At 35.0% G+C, this 24,918-nt stretch overlaps 1 protein-coding gene and 2 pseudogenes across 1 annotated transcript; 2 read left to right on the top strand and 1 right to left on the bottom strand.

The window, feature by feature from the left end:
* Positions 1–332: 332 nt before the first annotated feature.
* SAV1 (salvador family WW domain containing protein 1) lies at positions 333–23,183 on the bottom strand. Its single transcript, XM_039865168.1, has 5 exons — positions 22,720–23,183; positions 19,149–19,592; positions 8,633–8,903; positions 5,664–5,807; positions 333–1,736 (listed from the first exon to the last, which is right to left on the bottom strand). The coding sequence occupies exons 1-5, from the start codon at positions 22,811–22,813 to the stop codon at positions 1,535–1,537; spliced, it is 1,155 nt and encodes a 384-aa protein (XP_039721102.1). The 5' UTR covers positions 22,814–23,183; the 3' UTR covers positions 333–1,534.
* Positions 10,059–10,177, top strand: LOC120604637 (uncharacterized; annotated as a pseudogene).
* On the top strand, positions 12,231–12,342 carry LOC120604718 (uncharacterized; annotated as a pseudogene).
* Positions 23,184–24,918: the final 1,735 nt, after the last annotated feature.

Below are 24,918 nucleotides of genomic sequence, written 5' to 3'. Positions count from 1 at the left end.
GTAATGCTTCTTGTTTGGGAACTCTAAAACAGTTATTTCTAACTTTCTTAGAAATAGCTATACCTTACAGTCATATAAAATAACTAGTAACAGAAAAGAATAATTAAGATAGAAGAGTATATGAGTTCATAAAATATGTAAACCTTAAATCTTAGAAAAGTTTGATCATATATCTTGCAAAATAACTTTCCTCTCTGATAAAATTCTACTAGCTTATTTTCATTTTTCAGTACCCCTTTTATTATACTGCTTCCTTTGCCTATGTATCTTCTGAATGGAAAAATAGAGTATTGATAGCACTATGTATAAAACATGGACTCAAACACGACACATTTAGTTTCCACAAAAATATATTTAATAAGCTTATTGTATAAAATCAAACATTTAAGATTTCCAACATTTTATCAACAATGCAAATTCGCCGTTATCTAACTGGGAGTGCTTTGTATTCTGGAAGATTACCTAAACTAAAAGTGTATTTACATATTTACAAGACATGTAAATATAACTAAAGAGCTACTTCAACTAATGTTGAAGTTCACAGAATTCTAGAGATTTATAGGCTAGAAATGCCAAAGATTTGTCTGCAATCAAATGTACTATACCAATTATGAACAATGTCTTAATAACCATAAAACCAAAAGGAAAAAAATTGGGATGGAAATACTGGGTTTTACAATTCTGGGACAAACTCCTATACGATAAAAGATATGTAAAATCAATTTATTGGCAAGATGTCTTAATGAATCCCTGATTGTCATTTTTGGCAGCTCAACCCAGTTTGTTAGGACGGCAGCATGCTATGCTGTCATGAACCCTCTACTGTCTCAATAGAGCCATGATCATACATGCTGTAAGAGCTCTGGCTGAATGTAAGGGTGTAAGGTTAGCAACTTTGAGTGCTGTGCCTTATGCCTAAATTTATTCTTGAAAGATTACAGGCCTTTCACCCTTTCATACCATAAAATACTTTCTCAACACATTTTAAAGGGTTCTTTACATTTTGGGGGAGAAGGGAACCCCATAAATTATATATAAAAAATTATCACAAATAAGGTCCCAAATCTTATTTTATGTTTTGAACTATACACAATAGTAAAAATTTAAACCATCTGATTCCAGACAATGTTCCACACTAAAGCAGTAAACATCTTTTCTTAAATACTGCATAGGTTATCTCTCATTCTGTTTTTTAAAGAAAGGTACTGCTATTGTAAGAGTTTACCAAGTGATCATTTCCTATTTTAATATCTGGTTATTAAATAGGAAATTGCTGCATTTGTCTCCACTGAGAATATTCAAAGCAGTTCCTAACATGCAGCATCTAAAAGTGTTTGCCATGATGGCTCTTAAAATGATACTCATTTTTTTTTTGCTCAATAAGAGTATTTTTGATAACAAAATACATGTAAAATTAGAATTTTATTATTTCCAAAAAGTAAGCTGCCTTTATTAACCAAAGAACTTGTTTGCGGCCTTTTTCTGTGAAAATATTTTAAAGCCCTTATAAAACTTAAATTTTATTTTTTAAAAATTAAAAATTCTTGCCATGTTGCTGGGCATACCACTGTTGCCTCTGCTTGCGGTTTTCCAACTCTGTGAGAAGAGCCTGTCTGTATGCTTCATACATTTTGACAATCTGTTCCAGTTCTTTCATGAAAAGCAACTTCAGCATTCCCTGGTATGTATCCAGGTCAGCTAGCTGGAAGAGTTCCCACTTCAGAATGTGGTCATATCTGTTTTAAAACACAATCATACAAATGTTCAGAACACACATATAAATATGTATTTATAGCAATAAACTGGTCTATTTTTATAAATATCAAGTTATAATTAAAAATGATTGAGTTATTAAGTGCTGTTCAAATATATTATTTTTTAGGGAAAGGAGAAAACTGCTAATATTACTTTCAATTTAAGTTAAAAAAATACCCATTTCTTTTAAGCATCAATTATTCTAATATTAACTCTAGACAACAATAAAAAAAGATTTCAAACCACTGTGGTTCTATAATTTCGGAAGATACATTGTATGCTATTCATAAGTACATCCAAAGTTAACTGTCAGGAACTTAATACTTTAGACCGCATCATACCTGCAAACAATACATAAAAATGGGCAAGGTCATTTGTGTTATTAGTGTTGATAGAGCTTTTTGAGGAATGCTGTTCCTTACAGCAAACAAGGAAGTAAACAGAAAGAGGAATGAAGAGGAACCATCATTCATGGGTTGAGCTTTTCTGAGGCTGGGTATACAGTATTAAAAAAAAAGCAGAAAGGAAAGAATGAGCTCTTTTCAAAATGAGAAAAAGTGGAGTGTAGAAGACTCCACAATGTGGGAAAAGACCCATATAAAATCATAGATGTATCTGAGAAGGCCTTCTTCAATGGTAGAGAGATCACATACTGAGTATGCCACAAACTACTAAAGCAGTAATTTACTCTTTGAACTGAAAGACACCTGAAGACAGCACTCTAATCCAATTTTCTCATTTTGCAGCTGAAAAAACTAAGGCTATATATCTGTTGCAAAATTGTTTAGTAACTAAAATATCAAAAAGACAGAGAACTATGGACCAAGATGCTTCAAAGTAATAGTTTTGAATGTTACTATCTACTAAGACTAGATATAGTACCTGAACTAGAGCAAGGTATACATCTATATGATATTGAAGTTATTCTTCTCAAATTGCAGAGAAGACATAGTAAGAAGCTTTGATTATAAATTCTAATAAATTTATTTTTAATGATTATTTATCTTAACCAAAGGTCCTTTGTTTGATAATTCATTTATCGTCTTATTCCAAAAGGATCACTTGTCTAATATAAATTTTAAAAGGTTTTTAAGAAAAGGAAACAGTAAACAAATACTGAGCAGCCAGTATGGGCCACATACTCTGCTTGGCACACTGATGTACATTTCTGTATAACTTTGGTATATGTACCAGAAATATCAGGAGCACAATACGCAAAACTATAAGGTAAACCTATTTTGTTGGATCTCAATTTTACTCATTTAATTACTGAATGAGTGCTGCAAATATACTAATAGCTATACTTGATAGCTTTATATTCTCTTCAGTGGGAAACTGCAACCGCTTGCCAACATAAATTGGGGAAATACTGCAAGAAATATACTCAATTAGACTCCACAAAGAAACAGCTGTAAGGTATATTCTAGAACCTCATGTTAAGCCATTCATGTAGCTTAAGATTTTACTTATTGCTTGAAACAAATTCATAATTCCTAACGAAAAAATCTTAATCTTCCAGAGTCTAAATTCCACAGCTAAGGAGCATTTCAGCGATGTCTACTGACTCAAGATGCTTAAATTTATGCCAGGGGGTAAACTAGAAGAATATTAAAGCTCATTTATCACCTGTGTACACTCTAATAAAGAAAAACAGAAGAATAAATTGGCAAATATCACACTAGTTTTTAAAACAAATATTCTGTATAAGCATTCAAGTTTTTTAAAAAAGGAAGAGAAAAAGCTACAGATAATTTTCTCACTTCCCAATCACAGCATTTAGCATCAAGAACAGAATGATGATAGAAGCAACAAAACCAGAATAATTAGAAAAAATCCTTTGGGAAGAAAAAGCACTATAAGAAACACCACAGATGAGAAGTATGCAATGCATCAATTCCCATTCCAAATTCTTGCCCCTGCTGTTTCTATACAGTTACTTCTCTTTTGCCTATAATACATTCCAATATGCCTGCTTTTCTTTAAAATTTCATTCTTCACATATTCAATGAATAATCTGCTTTAGAGTTCTTTTAAGCCACTCTGCTCTAAAATTATACAGAATTAAAACATTTATTTCAGAAAATAAAGCTGCATGAAAAACCACTCAGTGGCTTCATGTATAGCATCTCTTCTGCTGTTTTTCCTAGGGCAGTATTCTATTCAAACACTACTTACAAATAACCCACCTATGCCAACAGCAACTCTGTAATGCTACCAAAAAATGTGTTCATACCCCAGTGGATGCTGTCTTAGAAGCCAAAAGTGCTGCTTTTCTCAGCTCCAGTCCCCTATACCTGCCCCCTATAAAAGTATGCCCACTCTTTCTTGCCACCTACATGCAGAGCTAGGTCAAGGACACTGCAGATCACCAAGCCACAGGAATAAAATAGAATCCACACCACAGTGCTCTGGGGCTCTGGGGGACTGGCAAACTTATAACCATCTTTAACCCTTTTCCCATTTAGAAAAAAAAAATGCGGCACGTTGCCAGCATTAATTTTACATAAACACATGCTCTTCGAGGCTGAAGCAAATGAGACAAGTTTTCAGTGTGAAAATAAAAATAAAAACTATTCTTGGAGTTATTTCTAAACAGAACTTGTCTCCAATCCTAATGTAACAGAAATGTATACATAAATCAGATTCATTAAATGAATCTTCAGCTAACAACTATTCAAGAACGAAGTAACGATGTGAACATCATGCATAGGAATGCTACATTTTCTAGGATTTGACATTTTCAGCGAGATCGAGAATTACTACTTTGTAAATGGGAATACCACTACTAAAAACAATGCTATAAATAGAACGATGTCATTTGTTTCCGAGGATTATCGATATACTAGAGTATAAAAGTGAGATATTTTGTGGCATACTCTGGGAATAAGGTTAGGACTATAATCCGTGAGTTATAGTGAGGTAAAATGCTGCAGCCACAAGTACCGCCGGCCTGTATTATTGAGGGAAATGGGTTAAAAACTATTGCATGTATTTTCCTCTCAGGTGCAGCTTGTCTTGCTCTCCTTGTGATAATAAGAAACCATTACTAAGGGCTTATACATGGCAGCGACAGCGCCATATGCTTTAAAATGCATGATCACTTTTAAGTCTCATCACACCAAGAAAGGCAGGTAAGATTATTATCTCCATGTTTCAAGAGAGGAAAAACACAATGTCTAAATTCAGTAACTTGCACAAGGTTATTCAGTAGGTAGGTGACAGAGCCAAAGATCACACTCAGTTTCCTTCCTGAATGATCTTAACCACTATTCTATACTTCCATCCCCAATAACAATAATCATGTACTAAGCTCTGTCAATATGCAAAGCACTGTGATAAATACTTTAGATGCATTATTTTATTGAATTCTTAATAACCTTAAGAGTAGGTATTATTATAACCCCCAATTTACAGAAGACAAAACTAAGTTAAACAACCTGCCCAGGGTCACACAGCTAAAACGTATCAGTAAATATAGGTCATCTTATCCCAGAAGTTGCAGATAATACCTGTACAATTTCCTCAACACCGTTCTGTCCTGCCTTGTTTCATCCTGAACCTAGGTCCTCATTTTTATCACAAGGCGTTGTATCATTGATTTACAACTCATTCTCCCCCTATGAGAATGTAAGCTTCTTATTGTTTCCCTAATATAGTTACATGTCTGCACACGAAGTAAAGATTCAATAAATGTTTACAGAATATATTTCTAATCAATGATTTTCAAACTTTAAAAGCTATGATTTCCTTTCTTCAAATAAAATATTATTTAGAAAAATATATATATATTTTAGAAGCCCAATATTATTAAGAGAAAAACATGGTGCTGGATGGATGAAGCAGCCCAGAGACTCCATTCAGTTTTCCACTCAACACTCAACTAAAATTTGTACTGTAAATTCACTTACTTCACAGGAGCTCGAGCATAAACCTGAAGCCAGTCAGGAATTTCTGCAGTATGATACGGATTTGCAGGTACCAGAAGGGACTGATTTCTCTCAGCTTGCTGTGGCTGGTATGTGACAGGAGGAGGTTGATCATACCGAGGTACACTAAGAAGAAAGAACCAACATTCATTAGGATAAAGGCCCTAAATCTAAACAAGAAATTATAAAGAACAAATAATATTTAAGCATTTTCCAACCTTAATTCCTTCTACCACCTAAAAAACTATAAAGGTCTAGCTTTTATTTTTTAAATCATACTGTAAAATGATTTAAAAAATAAAAGCTTGCCCAGCCTTAATTCCTTCTACCACCTAAAAAACCATAAAGGTCTAGCTTTTATTTTTTAAATCATACTGTAGGGGAATTAAAATCTACTTTCTCTTGGAAATTAGTAGGTCACTAGTGATGAATATAAACTTAAGCTAAATCTTTACATATTTTTAAGAGGTTTCTTCTGGCTGGTATTTATTCTTTTCAAGGATGACTTCAAAGGAGGCTATAAAAAAGTTGGAGCTAAGTTGTAACCTTTATACAGAGGCTTAAAACTAGAACCACAAATTCTAGTATTTACTAGCAATTACTTGTAAATTTATGTTGGAAAGATTGAGTTTCTCTCAAAATGACAATGGATATTTTCTTCCTCCTTAAGGCTGAAAAGGGGGTTTAGAATATGTAATACAGTAGGAATGATTGTGCTTGAAATATCCACATTAATTTTAATTGTAGTATTTCCTTTTTGTTTTTACCACCTTAAGAGAGTATATGTGATTAGAAGTGATCAGAACCTATTTTAAATAGACTTAAAAAAAAAAAAAACCATATAATTAACTCTAATAGCGTGTATCTGTTGGGGTGTGGGGGAGGGAGAGAATAGCAAAGCAGGAAGGGGCCGTTATATGGGAAAATGGTAAGGAGAGCACTGAACCACCTGAAGGCTAAAGACTGAATTCTAGGAGGCCAAAATGGTCTATTCCAGTCTTGGAAGCAAAACAGGAAGGGCCTGCCTTCCACATTAAGATTTCTGTGTGTATCATAAAAGGTCATTGCAATACTAAACTGGAATTAAAATAAGTATTAGACTGTGGTTAACGATTTAAAAATCAAAGTGTAAATGGCATTGAATTTTATCTTCAATTCTTCTTTCATAATAAGTAGGTGCAAAGTAAAATATTCCCTGATAGCACAATTAGAGGTAGGGAGAAACTGAGGTTTTGAAGATTATGCCTGGGGGGTTTTAACCTCAGTTTGGCCACTTAGAAATTGTATGAATGTAGGCAAAACTGCTTTACTTCTCTAAGCCTCAGCCACCTTATTTGTAAAATGGAATAAATTCATACCAAAGATGACTGTTCTCAGGATTAAATGAGCTAATATAAATCAAGAGTTCTGTATATGGATTAACATAATACAGAAAATCAAAACAGATATTAATACTACCTAACTATATGAATTTAAAGAAGGTGTTTATTTTCTCGTTTAATGTCTACAGATTTGCTGAGAAAACAAATTATGAAAATGCTTTGTAAACTATAAAAATTCTGTAATAATGTAGGGTTAATGATGATGAACAGAAAAGCAAGCTCAACATACTCTCAAATCTGGTTGTCTAGACTACAAAGTCTTCTGCCACCTCTGTAGACACATTTTACCCCCATCATTCATTCATTCGAAAAACATCTGCTATGTTCTCACTATGTGCCCAACTCTGTGTTGGGTGCTGGGGACCCAGCAGTAATAAGTGAGACTCATTCTTGTTCTGGAGTGGGGATCATGACTTGATGGGGAGGGGGATTCTGAATTATCCTCATGTCACAGTCCTGAAAATGGAGGCCAAGGAGGCATTGGCTTGCCAGAGATGGTACAGAATAGGTGAAGGGGCCAGAGCCCACCATAGGCAGAGCAGTTGGTTTGGTTCTTTTGCAGGGATGTGAACCTCAATTTTTCAATAAACACTGTCACTAAATGGAATCACTGGAAAAAAACTGCTTTTCAAAGTTGAATTAATCCAAATATATAAAATGATTAAAACAATACAATAGGTGATATTATAATGTATTTTTATAATGATTTTAATGATTAAAAATGCCAATGTCTACTATAACCCAAGATTTGTATTATGTTAGATGATAATAAAGATCAATTAACATGCTGATAATATTCTATCCATTTTTAATCTTATGGTTCAGTTCTTGAAATCTCAAATGTAGTTAGCTGTAAACATTTGCAACTTTATTACTAAACTACTAGATTTTTTATGAACTTTGAAATCCAGTGTTTATTTCACATTTACAGCACATCTCAATTTGGATTAATCACATTTCAAGTGCTCAATAGCCACATGTGACAATTAGCTACAGTATCCAGGGGGCTAGAAGTCTGGCTGTAAGTGAGATCTATTGATAAGCCCAGCATCAATCAAAGTAACTCAAAGGATCACTAGCTACATTTATTAAACAGATCTGGGATGTTTTGTGCAGTTCCAATTTTTACTTTCTTGCCTGGCAACAGTAAGAAATAGAACATAAAATGTCTGAAATTGAATAAAAACACCAAGATGTTACAATTCGAAAGTATATTTTGACATTTTAGGAAGTAGGTCTATGTTACTTATAGGAATTTAAATGTAAAGAGACAGGTGTTTTATTTATTTCAATATTTAGGTATCTATAATGGAAACATCCTGGCACATTAAAGCAAAAACTGATCATAAGAATACTACCCTGTTTTTGAGGTTTAAAGAGAGATTTTTTTTTTAAATTATAAAGTGATCCATTACTAAATATAAGTCCACAGAAAAGTATCATAAATTTTGAAAAATACAGCTCTCAAATATCAAACTTCAGGATGCCTTTCTCTTTGATGAAAATATGAGCTCAAAATCTAACATCGGACAATCTCAAAACAAAAAGTTGAAAAAAAAAAGTCTATACCTAGGAGCACAGGGATGCCGATATTGAGCCTTCTTATTTGTGTGGTCTACATAATAGGTTCCAAATTCTGATGACTCAACTCGTTCCCATCCTGGAGGAAGTCCTTCTCGCTCAAGAGGATGGCTCCAATGAGTTGTATTTGTGTTGTGATCTATATAATATTTTCTCCCTCTCATTGTCCAGTCCACAGACCAGCCAGGAGGAAGGGGTAAATCTTCAGAACCATGGCTGGTTAAATTTCCTAAAGATGTAGCAGCAACTCTTCCAATACCTGAGGAGAAAAAGAGAAACAGAACAATTATTCAAAACTAAAATAATGCTATTTGAGAAACAGTTATAAAATTAACTATCCTGATCATACTCTTGTTAAAATTCATGATTTTATCATTATAAATAAAATGTCATAAAACTAGCTAGTATTACTATTGTTTAATTACAAAAAGAGGGAAAAAGTAGTCTCTCTCTTTAAAATTAGGGTTTTTGGTTGAGGCCTCCATCATCAGGCCATACATTTAACTACCAGTAAAGCTACTTAAGTAGGTATACTGCTAAAAGAAAAGTGAGGAAAAGAAAATTTCACCTCATTCAAGATTTAAGATTTGACATTTCTTCTAAAACAGCAAAAATGAATTTGCAAAACTATTCCCAGTTTACAATTTCTTAAAAATAGGCTGGCTGTATCCTAGTACTACTAAGTACATTTATCAAGGTGGCAGGGTATAAGGTTAACATACAAAAATTCAGTATCTATATACTAACAACAATTGAAAACATTTAACTACTTATACCACTTTTAATGGTTCCAAAATAATCAAACATTTACAAATAAGTCTAACAAAATACATGCAAGATCTGTATGCTGAAAACTATAAAACATCGATGAAAAAAAATGAAAGATGCCCTACTATGTTTATGGATTGGAAGATTCAAAATAGTTAAGATGTCAATTCTTCCTGAAATGATTTTTAGGTTTAAGGTAATTCCAATCAAATGCCATCAAAGTTTTATGTAGATATAGCCAAGCAAATTCTATAATGTACATGAAAAGGCAAAAGAACCAGAAAAGCCAAAACAAAATAAATAAGAGCAAGGTTGGAGGACTCATGCTACGTGATTTTAAGACCTACTATAAAGATATAAAATCAAGACAGTGTCGTATTGTCAAAAGACAAACAGATCAATAGAATAGAGAATTGAGAAATACACCTACACACATATGGTTAACTGATTTTTTGACAACGGTGAAAAAGCAACTCAATGGAGAAAAGACAGTTTTATCAACAAATGATACTGGAACAACTGGACATCCGTATGTAAAAAAATTACTCACAACTTATACTTCCCACCTTATATAAAAATGAACTCAAGCTGGATCATGTATCACATGTAAAACATAAAACTATAAAATTTTTAAAAGAAAAAGTAAGTCTACGGCCATGCCACCCTGAATGCGCCCAATCTCGTCTGATCTGGGAAGCTAAGCAGAGTCAGGGCTGGTTAGTACTTGGATGGGAGACCACCCAGGAATACCAGGTGCTGTAGGCTTTAAAAAAAAAAAAGGAAAGAAAGAAGTAAGATAAATTCTTGTGACCTTTTGTTAGGCAAACAGTTCTTAACCAAGATACTGAAAGTGTAGCCCATAAAAGTATTGACAAACAACTTCATATGAATTAAAAACATTTGTTCTGTGAAAGACAATGTTAAGAGAAAGAAAATCAAGCTATAGACTGGGAGAAAATATTTGCAAATCACATGACAGACAAAGGACTTTAGAATACATAAAGAACTCTCAAAATTCAACATTAAGAAAACTGAATTTTTTAAAAAATGGGCGCAAGATTTAAATAGGCACTTCACCAAAAAAGATACATAGATAGTAAATGAGCACATTAAAAAATGCTCAATATCATATTAACGATCAGGAAAATGCAAATTAAAACTACATGAAATGATAGTACATATCTATGCAAATGGCCAAAAAAAGAAAAAACAACCCTAAGAATACAAGTTTTGGTGAGGATTTAGAGCAACTGGAACTCTCATACGCTGCTGGTGGGAATGCAAAATGTTACAACCACTCTGGAAAACAGTTCAGCAGTGTCTTATAAAGTCAAACATATGCTTTCCATAAGATGCAGCAATTCTATTCCCAAGTATTAAACCTAGAGAAATGAAAATTCTTCTTCACACAAAAACCTGCATGTGGATGTTTACAGTGGCTGTATTCATAACTGCCCAAAAGTGGAAACACGTCATCTTGAAGAGAATAAACTAGTGTATAACCATATAATAGAATCCACCCAGTAATAAAAAGGAACTGATTATTGATACATGCAACAACATGGATGAATCTCAAAGGCATTATATTATGCTGAGTAAAAGGAGCTAGTCTCAAATGGCTATGAATTGTTTAAGTTCATTAATACAAAATTACTGCAAAGGCAAAACTACTTGGACAGAAAATTGTAGTTGGCAGGAATTAGAGTTGAGGGTAGGGGTTGACTACAAAGAAACAGTAAGGAGGGCATTTGGTGGATGATGGAAACGTTCTATAAACTAATTGTGCTGGCATGACATGCATCTATACATACATTTAAATTCATAGAACTCTATCTTTTAAAAAAAGTTGTTTACCATACGTTATTTGGGGGGGGAGGGGAAACGTTGGCTGTGTATTTTTAGTCCCCAAACTCATAGCTTAAAACAAGATTTAGTTACAAGTCTATAGTTTAATGATAAGCTGAGCTCAGTATGAGCTTTTCCTTGTTGCTTTAACAAGAGATAACTGATATGAAGCCCTATGATGAGCAGCTCTCCATTTCTCTCTGAATTAAGCTGCTACTTTTCTATCCCTACAGTCTACTCCATTCCAACTATGCGGGCCTCCTTGCAAACATGGCAGGCACTGGTTATTCATTCTCCCTAGAACATTCTTCTTTCAGATATCTGCTTGGCTCACTACTCCACCCCTTTTCAAGTCTCTTCTCAATCATTTCAATGAAACTTCTTTCTCTTACTACAAACTGCTATCTACATCTCCCCAGATTCCACTTACACTATTCTACTTTTTCTGGCGTCATTTAACCTTCAAATTTACTATATTATATTTTTTGCTTATCATCTTTCTTATTCCACAAGAATGGAAGGCGCACGCAAAACAGCAATCTTTGTTTTGCTCACAAACATCTGTAGCAGTGTCTGTACAACAAAGCACACAGTTAAGTGTTCAGTAAATAAGCTACATTATGAAGGCAGTGTGCTATTAGTGGAGGAAAGATGCATAGATCAATGAAACTGCACAGAGAACGTAGAAATAGACTCATACAAATGCTTAACTAATGTGAGACAAAAGTGCAAAAGTAACTCAATGGAGGAAATGGCCTTTTCAACAAAGGGTGCTGGTACAACTGGACATCCATAGGCAAAAAAATAAATAAATAAACCTTGACCTAAACTTCACACCATATGTAAGAATTGACTCAAATGGATTACACATAAATACAAAACATAAAACTACAAAACTGTTTAAAAAGAGAAAATCTTTGGGATCTAAGACTAGGCCAAGAGTGCTTAGACTTGATACTAAAAGCACAATCCAGTCTACAGCCATGCCACCCTTCTGATCCCGTCTGATCTCAGAAGCTAAGCAGAGTCGGGCCTGGTTAGTACTTGGATGGGAGACCACCTAGGAAGACCAGGTGCTGTAATTGTAAAAAATAAAATAAAGTAAATAAATAAATAGTAAGAAAGTAAGTAAAAAATAAGGGATTGTAAGCTAACAAGGTCCTTGCAATCTGTGAGGTCAACCAAGGGTTGCCTCGCCTAAAACAAAACAAAACAAACACAATCCAAAAAAAGGAAAAATTTATAAAATGCATCTTAGCAAAGTTAAACATTTTTGCTCTTAAAGTCCATGTGAAGATAATGAAAAGACAAGCTACAGACTGGGAGAAAATATGTGCAAACCACATATCCAACAAAGGACTAGTATCCAGAATTTATAAAAAACATTCGAAACTAAACAATGAAAACACAATTCAATTAGAAAATGGGTAAAAGACAGACATATCACCAAATAGAATATATAAATGACAAATAAGTTTATAAAAAGAAGTCTGACATCATTAGCTACCAGGAAAAATCAAATGAAAACAATGAACTATCACTACACATGTTAACAGAATGGCTAAAATAACAGTGATAATACCAAATGCTAGTGATGATGTAAAGAAGCCTCATCACTCATACACTGCTGTTAGGAAAGTAAAATGATACAATCACTCTGAAAAACAATGAGTGGTTTCCTATAAAACTAAACACGCGATTACCATACAACCCAACAAGTACACTCTTAGGCACTTATCCCAGAGAAATAAAAACATATGTTCACACGAAAAAATATACACAAATGTTCACAGCAGCTTTATTTACAATAGCCCCAAACTGGAAACAGTTTAGACCTTCAACCAATGAATGGGTTAAACATGGTAAATACATACCATGGAATATTATTCAGCAATAGAAAAAAGAGGAACTACTTATAAAACAACTTGTATGAATCTCTGGGGAATTCTGCTGAGTGAAATAAGCCAATCTATTTCACAAGGTTACATACTGTATGATTCCACCTAAAAAATAGTTTTGAAATGACAAAATTTTAGAAATGGAGAAAAGATTAGTGGTTGCTTGCCAAGGTTGGGAAGGGAAGTGGATGTGGTTGTAAGAGGGCAACAGAAAGGATTCTTGTGGTGTTAGAACTGTTCAGTGTCTTAACTGTCATGGTATAGACATAACTTTATGTGATAAAGTATAAAACAATACACACACACATAAATGAGTCCGAGTAAAACGGAAATCTGAATGTGAAGGGTGGCTTTTATCAATGTTAATACAGTTTTGCAAAATGTTACCAATGGAGGGAACTGAGGAAAGTGTATAGGGGATCTCTGCATTATTTCTTACAACTGCATTTGAATTTACAATTATCTCAATAAAAATTTCAAATGAAAAACGGAGAGTAGTATAATTCCTAGGTCTAATATACATGTAAGAATTGTAAAAAGTAGCTGAGAACAGCAAAGAATGGAGTGAAAATAAGAACAGAGCACTGTGAAAAACTAGCTAGCCCCAAATACTACCCTGGTAATTTATTTTTCCTTCCTCAACCCCCTACTCTCCAGAAACCACAGGAGCCAATTTCAAATAACTATCACAGGAAAACCCAATTTACTCAATAATGCGTAATAAGAACAGCATAACATTAATTCTATAAAAAAAATTAAAGAAGCAAAAGGTATAGAATTTATCAAAGAAAACATGCAGAAAAATGTTGCCCAAAGCAGAGAAAACGCAACTAAATATTCTGCCATAAATTAAGAGAGAAAAAAGAATGAAGCAATCGACTCTCTGAAGGACCACAAAAAGCAAGTAACCAAAAGACGAGATGATAAGACAATAGAGATAATAAAAATGAAGACAAAAACTGGAAAGACAAAAATGCAGTCCTCAAAACTGTCAAGGTCATGAAAAACAAGAAAAGACTAAGAAATTGTCATAAACCAAAGAACACTAAGGAGACATAACTAAAATCAATGTGGTACTCTGGATTGCATCCTGGAACAGAACATGGACATTAATGAAAAAATTGATGAAATCCAAATAAAGTTAGGGTTTAGTTTTTGAAAAATCCCTGAGTTCATAAAGATAATAAAACATAAACTCACTGGTTACCTTAGGTGGTGGCTGGGGTATCAATTCATTATTCTGAAACAAAAAGTAAACAAAAGGAAAGATCTAGCATTTATTCTCTTATATGAACAGCAACCAAGTAACTGATAAAGAAAAGTTCTTCATTACAGAATTCCAACTAATAAAAAAGAAATGACAGTATTAGAGTATCATCATTTGCAACACCTAATGAAATACTGGGTCTAGCTAATGATCATTAATGGCTGCCAAATCAATAAGTAAAAGGCTGAAAGAGAACTTCATGATGGAGGAACGAGGCTGACGTCTAATCTCATGATCAATTTAAACATCACAAGAGAAATCAGTCATTATATGTCTCTGGAACTGATGCAATATAATGTTCACAACACCACCTATAAAGTATTCTGATAAAAAGGAAAATGCAAAAAAGAAAACAAAATCACTCTTGCTCAAGTACCCTTTGGGAAGAAAGAGATACATTTCTAAAACAGATGAACACTAACAATTATGTGTCTACTCCATCCCTGGCCCTTTCCATATGCACTATGTCATAGTCAAAACAGCTTTTATGAGGTAACAGAATCACTACCAATATACGGATGAGGAGACCAAGGTTCAAGTAAGTCATTTTACCAAAGGCCACACAGATGGTATAAGGTCGAATAACAATATTACTAACCATGTAATCTTAGCAACAAAAGAGCATCTGTAATTCTTCAAAGAAAAATATGACTGCTACTAATTAAGAAAAAGCAAGCTACCAATTTTAAACTCAATCAGTGGAAAATTAGAACTTGTTTCTGAGTCAAAATAACTTCCATTTGCAGGAACTAAATGCACACCTTCCATTTATATAAAATAAAGTAAAATATTCATAAGCTAAACACATAATTTCTCAAAGACACGGCAAAAAGTATTATTTTGTCTACCAAGCTTTCACTAGATATGCCTCCAAAGAACTTAATCTCATATAACCAGGCAGATATCTGTGAGATCTGCCCTTACAGACAAAGCTCAAAAATTCTAGTTTCCTAATTTTGTAGTGGCTACAGAGACCAAAATGGAATCTGGACCTCTAATAAAGGTCTACAAAGGTAATACTAAACAATTATAGCCCATGTTATAATCGAGATATTGATTGAGAGGTCTAACTATTGAAGCAAGCCAACTGCCTCCTTGGCAACATAATTACAAATAAAGTTGTATCCCTAAAGATTATTAACTCAAAGATTATTAACCCATCCTCAAAAGATGATTAAATATTTATGCATATCCTGGAATAAACGAACTTTTTTTAACTCCACTTTTTTTTTAAGCCTGACACTTTCCATTTTAAGTTTTATAACTTGACGTCTTTGTCTTTAAAAATGAGTTTTCAAAGTATGTTGCTTAAAACTGTATAAAACTAAGTTACTTAAGTGCAGAACAAAGGAATTCAATCTGCCTTTAGTATTCTAACTAAAGACTTCCTGTTAACAGCAGGATTCCCTTCCTCTGGCACATACAGTTAAGTGCCTGGCTGATAAGTAGGCCAAAATATTAAAGGTCAAATTTCACGGTTAAAGGTAGAACTTGCTAGACCCTAAAACCCTTTGAGATATAATACAATTTGTCTTTGTGCTTCTGCCAAATACAATAAGATGAAGTTAACCCCTGAGATAGGTGTTTCTGGAAAGTCTAAATAATAATAGGCAGGAATTACTAACTTCATTAACTCATTACAAAACCATTTCCTTCCATACCTTTTTTACGCTTATTACATTAGTAACAGCAATCAAAATTTAAAGCTCCTGAAAATAAATCTGTCTATAGTACATCCTTACCCTCCCACATACTTATTTTTTCCTTTCAATTCATTCAACATCCTTGAACTCTCTCTAGCATAAACCTTAAAAATATAATAAGTCCCAAATCTTTTCAAAATGAATTCAAGAAGCTTTTTGCTATTGTCTCACATTCAGATTTTTTCCCTCTGGAAAAGACAATTGTTAGGCTTTTCTGTTTGGTTAATAATTGGTTATTAATTCTTCTCTGCAACCTAAGAGACTCCTTCAAAGCAGGTTTTTCCTAAAAGGTCAAATATTAAATCTTATTGTCCCAATATAAATCGATGTTGAGTAAAATTTCTCAAGTATGTATAACCTCTGTAATAAAAGCAAATCTTTTTAAAATGGCATTCTTTAATTTGAAAAAAGTATCCAATTAACTTATATTTATTTCTAAATAGTGATTGGAAAATTGCTTTAAAGTCTGCATTAGACTTACAAAAACTGTCGGATTGCTCCTAATAGAACAGGAGAAATTTAGTTCTTGAAGTATTTTCTCAATGATATTTTGCAAATCAGAAATTTAAAACAGGATTTCAACATATTATTAATTCTTCATACTTATATTCAGGCAGAAAAGTGTTAATGAGCTATCAGTGATGTTTGTGATATAAACATACATGGGAAAAGTGAGCGCAAAGAACAATCTGTATTAATCGTGAACAGATTGTTATGTTATAAGCTATTCCTGCTACCCTTCAGCTACCAAAACCCTCTTAAGACTTCAGACTTGATATCTCTGGATTCATCCACTTAATCAACCATTTATTTTTGGAGCTCCTCCTATCTAGCCAGGTGCTGTGCTAATCCTATATGACTCCTCTTTTCCTCATCCTTCAAACCCCATTAGGCCAAGTCTCATCAATGCAGATGTGTACCACTTCTCCCCTTTTCCAATGTCCCCAACCTAGGTCATGACGGTCCTCATTAACATATAAAATATTAACCATCGAACATGAACCAAATGAAAGATTAGAGTCACGGAAACTACGCATAAATATCGTATTATATTAAGAAACTAATTCAAGTAAAATGCAGGGATATGAAACTTCACAGATTTCAATTACAATAATATTAAAAAAAGAATGTTGTGGAAAAAAGATGAAGGAAATAACTAAAATATTAAGAATCTCTGCTATGATGGGTACTTGTCTGCATTTTGAAAATTTCCTATAATAAGCAGATACTACACTAAAAGAATATAAATGAGTTAAACTTAATATCTTGGTTGGAAAACAATTTCTGAGGTTTAAAACAAGATATTAGAAATAGCCAAAATAAACACTGATGTATATAATTATCTAATCCTTTAACCTAGAAGTTTTTTAAAAATTAAAGACACTCACCCATGCTCATTACAGTTATTTCTATGCCTAGAAAACCTTTCCTCTACAATGTCCCAATGAGACTCCAACGTCGACTTTCACAAAATAAGCTGCTCTTACCATCTATTTAACGCTATTCCTCAATTTTAAAAACTTTAGTGATTTACTCTCCCAAACCCATAATTCTCATTTTTCCTTCAAAAATGTCATAGATTTTCCCTTTCCTTTCCAATAAAACCAGTACCTGCAGTCCTCTTTTCTCTGGGAATATACCCTGAGTACAACTAGTAAACTAATCTCTAAACAGTGCTTTCATAAAATGACTTGTCTTTTTTTTTTTTTTTTTTTTGAAATCTACAATGGTTTTACTTAATTCAAATTTCAATCCTACAGCTTGTTGCTGGACCACAAATCTCCATTCCACTTTACATCTTATTTCTTCAAACTAGGCAGAACTATACAGTTCCTTGGATTTACAACATGTCTACTGTTTTCAATGGGCTATTCCCAATCTTCCACCTAAAATGCCCTTCTCTGTCCCGTTAAAGTCCAAGCTCAAAGCACAGTGAAGTCCTACCTCGTCCACAAATCATTCTCTAAGTATTCCAGCTTACCCTATCTCTCTTCTGATTCCCTATTAAACTTACAGTTAATATCACAAAGTATACAAACTATTCTGTGATTATTTTGTATACATTGGTTTTGTTCCCCCAAATAAGGTACCAGAAAGGAGTACCAAGAATGTGAGGGAAAATGCTAGCCATATGATTCACACTAAATGTTTTCTACACTCAAAATACTCATGCTCCAATTGGTTTTGTCATCTTATTTGAAATTTTGAGAGCTAAAATGTAAATGTCTCATGTATTTTTTTATTTTAATCTGCCAAAATTTAAAGCCTATAATTTACAGGAAAAAATAATCTAATGAAAAAGTTTAATTTTCAGCTTGCTTCAGTGTATCTGGTGTATTCTGGTACTTCAGGAATAGAGCAGAACTGTACTGCTCCTCTCTCTTCTCCAACTTGTACAAGAATCTCCAAGTCAGCAAATATGGAAAGCAGATTTTAAAAAATTATATGGCTAATGTTTTTGCCCATTCCAAAATAGAATAAAAAGACATGTTTAACATGCAATTAATCATTTCACAATAAGTCTTTTTGATCAAATTGGGAACTAATTATTGAACTATGATTTGTTAAGAGAAATTGCAGGTTCTAGCTAAGTAATGGTGTAGCTGCCCATAGTATCACCTACCATGCCCAATTCTTTCTTATATGCCTTGCCTTTCCTAGGTTTAAATCCAGGTTCTCTGAAACCCTAACCTTTCCATTCTACCAAACCTAAACTTAGGTTCAATCCAACCACAGACATTAAATTATCTAGGTTTTCAAGGTTCATAGTATTAACAGTCAAGATAACCTTCAGGTAAGTACCAAGTTTTTATAAAATGAGTTAAAATTAATGGACACAAAATTCTTTCACTCAGTGTAGGTTAATGATTATTTGCAAGCTGGCTTAGCAAGCCTGGCAAAATAGAGAAGTATTTCTCTAGGAATATCTGTTGGCTTCCCGAGAAAATCTAGAAAAGATTTTATACTTTTAAATTAAGTATGAAAGAATCTAAACTAATGTAATAGCTCTAATTTTAAGTTACCTGAAGCATGCCTCCCCTGATTCTGTGACATTCTTTGGAAGAGCTCGTGGTTGTATTCATAATATCTATAGTCTTCATGTGTACGATCTCCAAGTGGGCGCCTTCTCTGACCATCAAAATAATTATCTGAATAATAATATCGGGAACCAGAGTCTCCATTTTCAACAGCAAAATTAACTTCTGTTAAAAATGACTGAGAAGAGCCATATTCCCTAGGGACATCTGCTAGACTCCTGGCAAGATAAGAAGGTGCAGATAATCTGTTGCTTTCTCTTCTCATTATTTCATGAGGTGTTCTTTGAATTGGAGTTCTAAGGAAACTGTGGTTTCTTGAAACTATTCCATCTCCAGAAGCTGAAAAGGCATTAGGGTTTGACTCTGGAAGACAGATATCAGTTCGTCTTGGAATGGTTGGACCGTGCCGGATGAATGAAGGCATGAGATCTATAATAAAACAAAGAATAAAATGACTTTAGTAATTATTAAATATGCTTTTTAAAAGTTGTTCACATATCTATCGCTCCAAAATACAAAATTTCAATAGACTTAAGAAAACACAATTAAAACTTTTGATTTAAGATAGTACTTGGGCATTTTAAAGTTGAGGTTGATTAATATTTTCCCATTCAAATGCATTTATAATGTGTACAAACATGTAGAATCAAATGTATTCCACATATTACCATACATAATATGATGAAACATTAATAAACTTAAATATGAAATACATATTAATAAGATATTCATGATTAAATGTAAAAATAGGAAACAATCTAATAGCTACCAACATAATTTAAGATTATAGTTTTGTTGATTTCACTTCATTTTCAAAATTCCCCCAAATCCTTCTTCAAGCAAACACAATTTCAAAAATAAAAACAACATAATGCTATTCCCAAACATGTAAAGGTAGATTTCCTTAAAAAGATTTTTAAATTATTAACCTGGTCTTCCTACTCCTGGAATTATGGAGCACTAGTACAGTGATCAAAAAAGCTGGAAAGCCAAAAATTTAGCTATGTAAATGAAAAAAATTAAAAGATCTCATTTTACAAAGGCACACAAATGTTGAATTAGTTCAAAAAACACCAAGCCTGTCAACAACGAAAAAAGCAAACAATCCAATTTACAAATGAGCAGAAGACTTGAACAGATATTTCTCCAAAGAGGAAATACAGATGGCCAGTAGACATATGAAAAGATGCTCAAGGTCACTAATCATCAGAAAAATGCAAATTAAAACCACAAGGAGATATCACCTAACATGTGTTAGAATGACTATCATCAGTAAATCAAAGAACAAGTGTTGGTGAGGATTAGGAGAAAAGGGAACCCTCATACACTGTTGGTGGGATTGTAAATTAGTACAGCCACTATGGAAAACAGTTTGGACGTTTCTCAAAAAATTAAAAATGGATATACTTTTTGACCCAGGAATTGTGCTTCTGGGTATTTATCCAAAGAAAACCAAAACAATAATTCATAAAGATCTATGCACCCCTATATTCATGGCAGCACAATTTACAATAGCCAAGATATGGAAGCAATCTAAATGCCCATCAACAGATGATCAGATAAAGAAGTTATGGTTCATATATGCAATGGAATATTACTCAGCCATTAAAAAAATGAAATCTTATCATTTGCAACAACGTGGATGGACCTAGAGGTTATTATGCTGAGTGAAATAAGTCAGAGAAAGATAAATATCATATGATTTCACTTATATGTGTAATCTAAGGAACAAAAAGCACAAGCTAATCAAAAACAGTCTTACAAATATAGAGGACAATCTGGTGACAGACAGAGGGGTGGGGGTGGGGGACTGGGAGAATGAGGTGAAGAGTTAGAGAAGTATAAATTAGTAGTTGATAGATGGTCATGGGGATGAGGGGCATGGCATAAGGAATGCTGTTAGTATTAATGTATTGGCTAGGTATAGAGCCAGAGGAGAAAAAGAGCAATTAGGCGGATCATTTTATAAACTATATAAATATTTAACCAATGTACTGCATACTTGAAATTAATAAAATTAAAAAAAATAACCTCCAAGCCTGAAACTATGGCTCCTTTAAGAACAAGTAATTATAATTCGAAACAGAACAGTAGAACAATGCAGTTCAGGATATAGTACTTCGGAATACAGAATTTAAACAGCTTAGACATTCCTGGTTAGAAAGCAAAAATACCCTTAAAAAATGAAAACTGGATTTGGAGACTATTTTCATTAATTAAGTAAACAATATAAGAGAACACTCATATTAATAACCTGCAAAAGCAAACTTTAGACAGAAATTAATATTCAAATAAACAAGGCTCAACATTTGAGGAAACTAGAAGAAAATACCATATCAAGTTATTTGCTTAAAAGTAAGGCAAACATATTTCATGATTTCAAGCAATGTTTAATAACTTTATTTGCAGCAAACTGCAAAAATCACAAACTTAGCCAAAAACATAAGAGACTGTGTAACTAAAAAATGAACTGTTAATAAAAGGTTTAAAAATCAAGTTTCAGGTTACTGATGTACTCATCTATTTTGCTGTTCTATAAGAAAGCACTTCAAATACAAGGATAAATGTGGAAGGCTGATTATGTGGTTATAATGGAAAAACATGCTCTCCACCCCTTTCTGTGTGATCTTGGACAAATACTAGGAATCCCTATGAGCAGCTTTCCCAATTATAACATGAGGTAATGCTTAAGTCACAAGGTTACTACAAGCTTCCAAGAAGGAAACTTACACAAAGAGCCAGTAGGCAGTACGAGTACCAAAATATCAGTTCCTTACCTCACAAATGATCTGAACACACAGCAAGAATTAAAAATTCAAAATATTCAGCTGGAAAACCAGAGTCAAATACTTAAACTCAATAGAAGAAAAAGTGCGGGGATGGGGGGTAGAAATACATCTTATTGTAGTTAAAAAATTGTTTTCTGTAATTCCCCCTAAAATATGATAGAAATCATTTTGAGTGCTTTGTCTTTTTGGAATCTTCAAAGATCTTATTTGAAGAAATTCTCATGAATACGGCCAAATACAGAAGATTTGGGGTTCTTTACTCTGAGATCTAAGACTGATGAGGCTTTGGGTAGCCGCTACAATAGCCAAAGTCAGCTTTCATCTCCTCGTGTCTGCATCCAGCAGCAGAGCTAAGGGATTCTATCCAAGAATTCGCACAACTTTGAGCACAGACGAGTGACACACTCAATGTCTGCAAATACAAGGTATACCTCGACGTGCTAGAAGAGGAAAAAGTGTGCCCTAATCTAATCACTTTTACTCCTACAGCATCAGGGAATCAGGAGTTTGTTTCCTAAAGAGCCTCTTTATTCCAGTAAAACCAACAACAATGCCATAAAGAGATAGGGAAGTTTGTTGTTATTTTTAGGGGGCCCACAGGGAGAAGGGGGGGCTAATATAAGTTTCTTTCTCTTAATCGCTTTTCAATATCAAACAAGAGTTCAGACATAATGAAATTTTAAATTTCAGAGACCAATAGGAATGAAAAGGCGCGGGGAGCGGCGGCCGCCCGAGACAGGTATGGGTGCGCCCCGCCCGACACTTACTCCGCAGCAGAGGCGAAGTCTCCTTCTTCACGTACTTGCCCTGCACCTCGGCAGGCTTAGACACTTCGTTTTTGGTTTTCTTTCGGGACAGCATCCTGGTCGACGAGGCCCCAGGCCGCGCCAAGCAGCCTCCCTAGGGCTCCGCGCCGGGCGCCGGCAGTCCCCGCCGCCACCTCCGCCGGCGCCGCCGCCTCCTTTCCTCCCGAGCCGCCGCCGCCGCCGCCGCCTCCTTCCCTCCAGAGCCGCCGCTGCCGCCTCTCCGCAGCCCGGGGTCGCCCGCAGGGACTGCTGCATGTTCGGGGCGCTAAGCGCGCCGACCGCCGCTCCGTCGCTTGTCAGTTCCTTCCCGGAAGTCTTCCCAGTCCGCGACGCTGCCCGAGGACTCCGTGAGGAGAGGCCGGGGACGCCGGGCCAGGGCCATGGTAAGCCGCGGGCCGCCTAGTAACCGCTACCGCTACCGCCGCAGCCCCCGCCGCCGCCTACGTCCCGTAAACTTTCGCCGCGGCCGCTGGGAATTCTGGGAAACTCGACGCCTCGCGAGCGCTGCCGCCGCCCCTCCCCCACCCCGGCTCCGGGGCGCGGCTCTGGCTGCGGGACGCGGCGCTGGGCTCCCGGCTAACAGTCTGCCCCGAGGAGCAGCGGACCCTTCGCGCTTCCTCGGCGGGAGGCAAGTTCCGAGGACGGGGAACCGCAAGAATAAAGCCTGCCAGACTGAGCTCGGGAGTCGTCGCGAGCTCACTCAGTGGGGTCCCTTCTTCCCACTAATTTTTTTCCCTCAGGACTTTGAGGGAGCCGCTGACGCTCCCCGAGACGCGTTCCCGTCATCATCTTGAGTGCGGACGTCCGTCCCTCTTAGAGTTTCTTGGGCTGGTAATTCAGGTCCCTTGAAATGCAGAATGCTTCGAGTTGAACGACCTCAATCCCCACCTAAGCTAGTGCAGCACCAAAAAAATCTAGATGCTTCTGTTGAAAACATCCATCTGCCCAATACTAATTAAACAAATATAAATCTATAATCTCCTGTGTGCCAGGGAGTGCGTCCTTCTGATGAAGGGGGGAAAAACGGAGGAAGAAAAACAAAATAGAGTTTCTACCACCTCTTCAATTTGATGTTGGCATATTTAATCACTCTCGTTAAACTTAGTAGCCACATACTTTCTCTTGGATTTAAATATTACAGTCTTGCTTTTTTGAGCATTAAAAAGCAAGAGCTGGAATTTTAAATCTAAAATACACCTTATATCTATATAACTTAGAGCTGTCAAATGTAAAGGGTAAGATTTGGAAAATAAGATGAGATCCAGCCTTAGTGACAAGTCTTTCATAATGGAGAATGCTTTCCCTGAGATCAAAACATCTTATAAGAGGTGTCAAACTAACAAGCAAGGAATTTTTTACTACACAAGATTACGATGATGGTCAAATTTTCTTTCGCTGTGAATAAACAAGACATTTTATTTCATGTCTGTCTCCATCTTTGCATCCCTAGGTACAGAGTTCTCACAATCATTCAATAACCAACAAAAATTTACTGAGCACCTATTATGCTAGGCACTGTTTTGGGTGCTTGGGGTATAGCAATAAACAAAACACAAGAATCCTTACTCTTGTGGGAAGAACAACAATGAAGAAGGAAAATAAGTAAAATATACTATGTCACATAGTGATAAGTGCTGAAGTGAAAATACAGCAAGAAAAAGAGAGCTTGTGATTTTAGGCAGTGCGATAGAATGACCAGAGGAGACTGGAGTTAAGTGACAAAATGAGAAAATTGACAATGCAGCTATCTGGAGGAAGAATATTTCAGGCAGAAGAAACAGCAAGTGCAAAGTCACTGTAAGTCACCATATTTTTAGCAGCCTGGAAGTAAAGAAGGTCTTTGTAGCTAGAGCAGAGGAGAGTAGTGGGAAATGAAGATGGATAGGTAACAATGGCTAGGGCATCTAGGGCTCTGTAGGTCATTGTAAGAAATTTCACTATGAGCACAATCTAACTTAATGTTTTAATAGGGTCACGCTGGATGCTGTGTTGAGAACAGACTGGGAACAACGGTAAAAGAAAGATCAGTCAGAAGCTATTTCTGGGTGGACCAGGGTAATAGCAGTGGAGATGATCAGAAGTGGTCAGATTTTGGACACATTATAAAGACAGCCAACAGCATCTGCTGACAGATTGAATACGGAGTGTGAGAGAGAACTC

Source organism: Pteropus medius, unplaced genomic scaffold, assembly GCF_902729225.1.
Source record: "Pteropus medius unplaced genomic scaffold, Ma_sr-lr_union100, whole genome shotgun sequence".
NCBI classification, from domain to species: Eukaryota; Metazoa; Chordata; class Mammalia; order Chiroptera; family Pteropodidae; genus Pteropus; species Pteropus medius.
The sequence above is the reverse complement of the archived record's forward strand: the minus strand, read 5'-3'. Positions and strand labels throughout refer to the sequence as shown.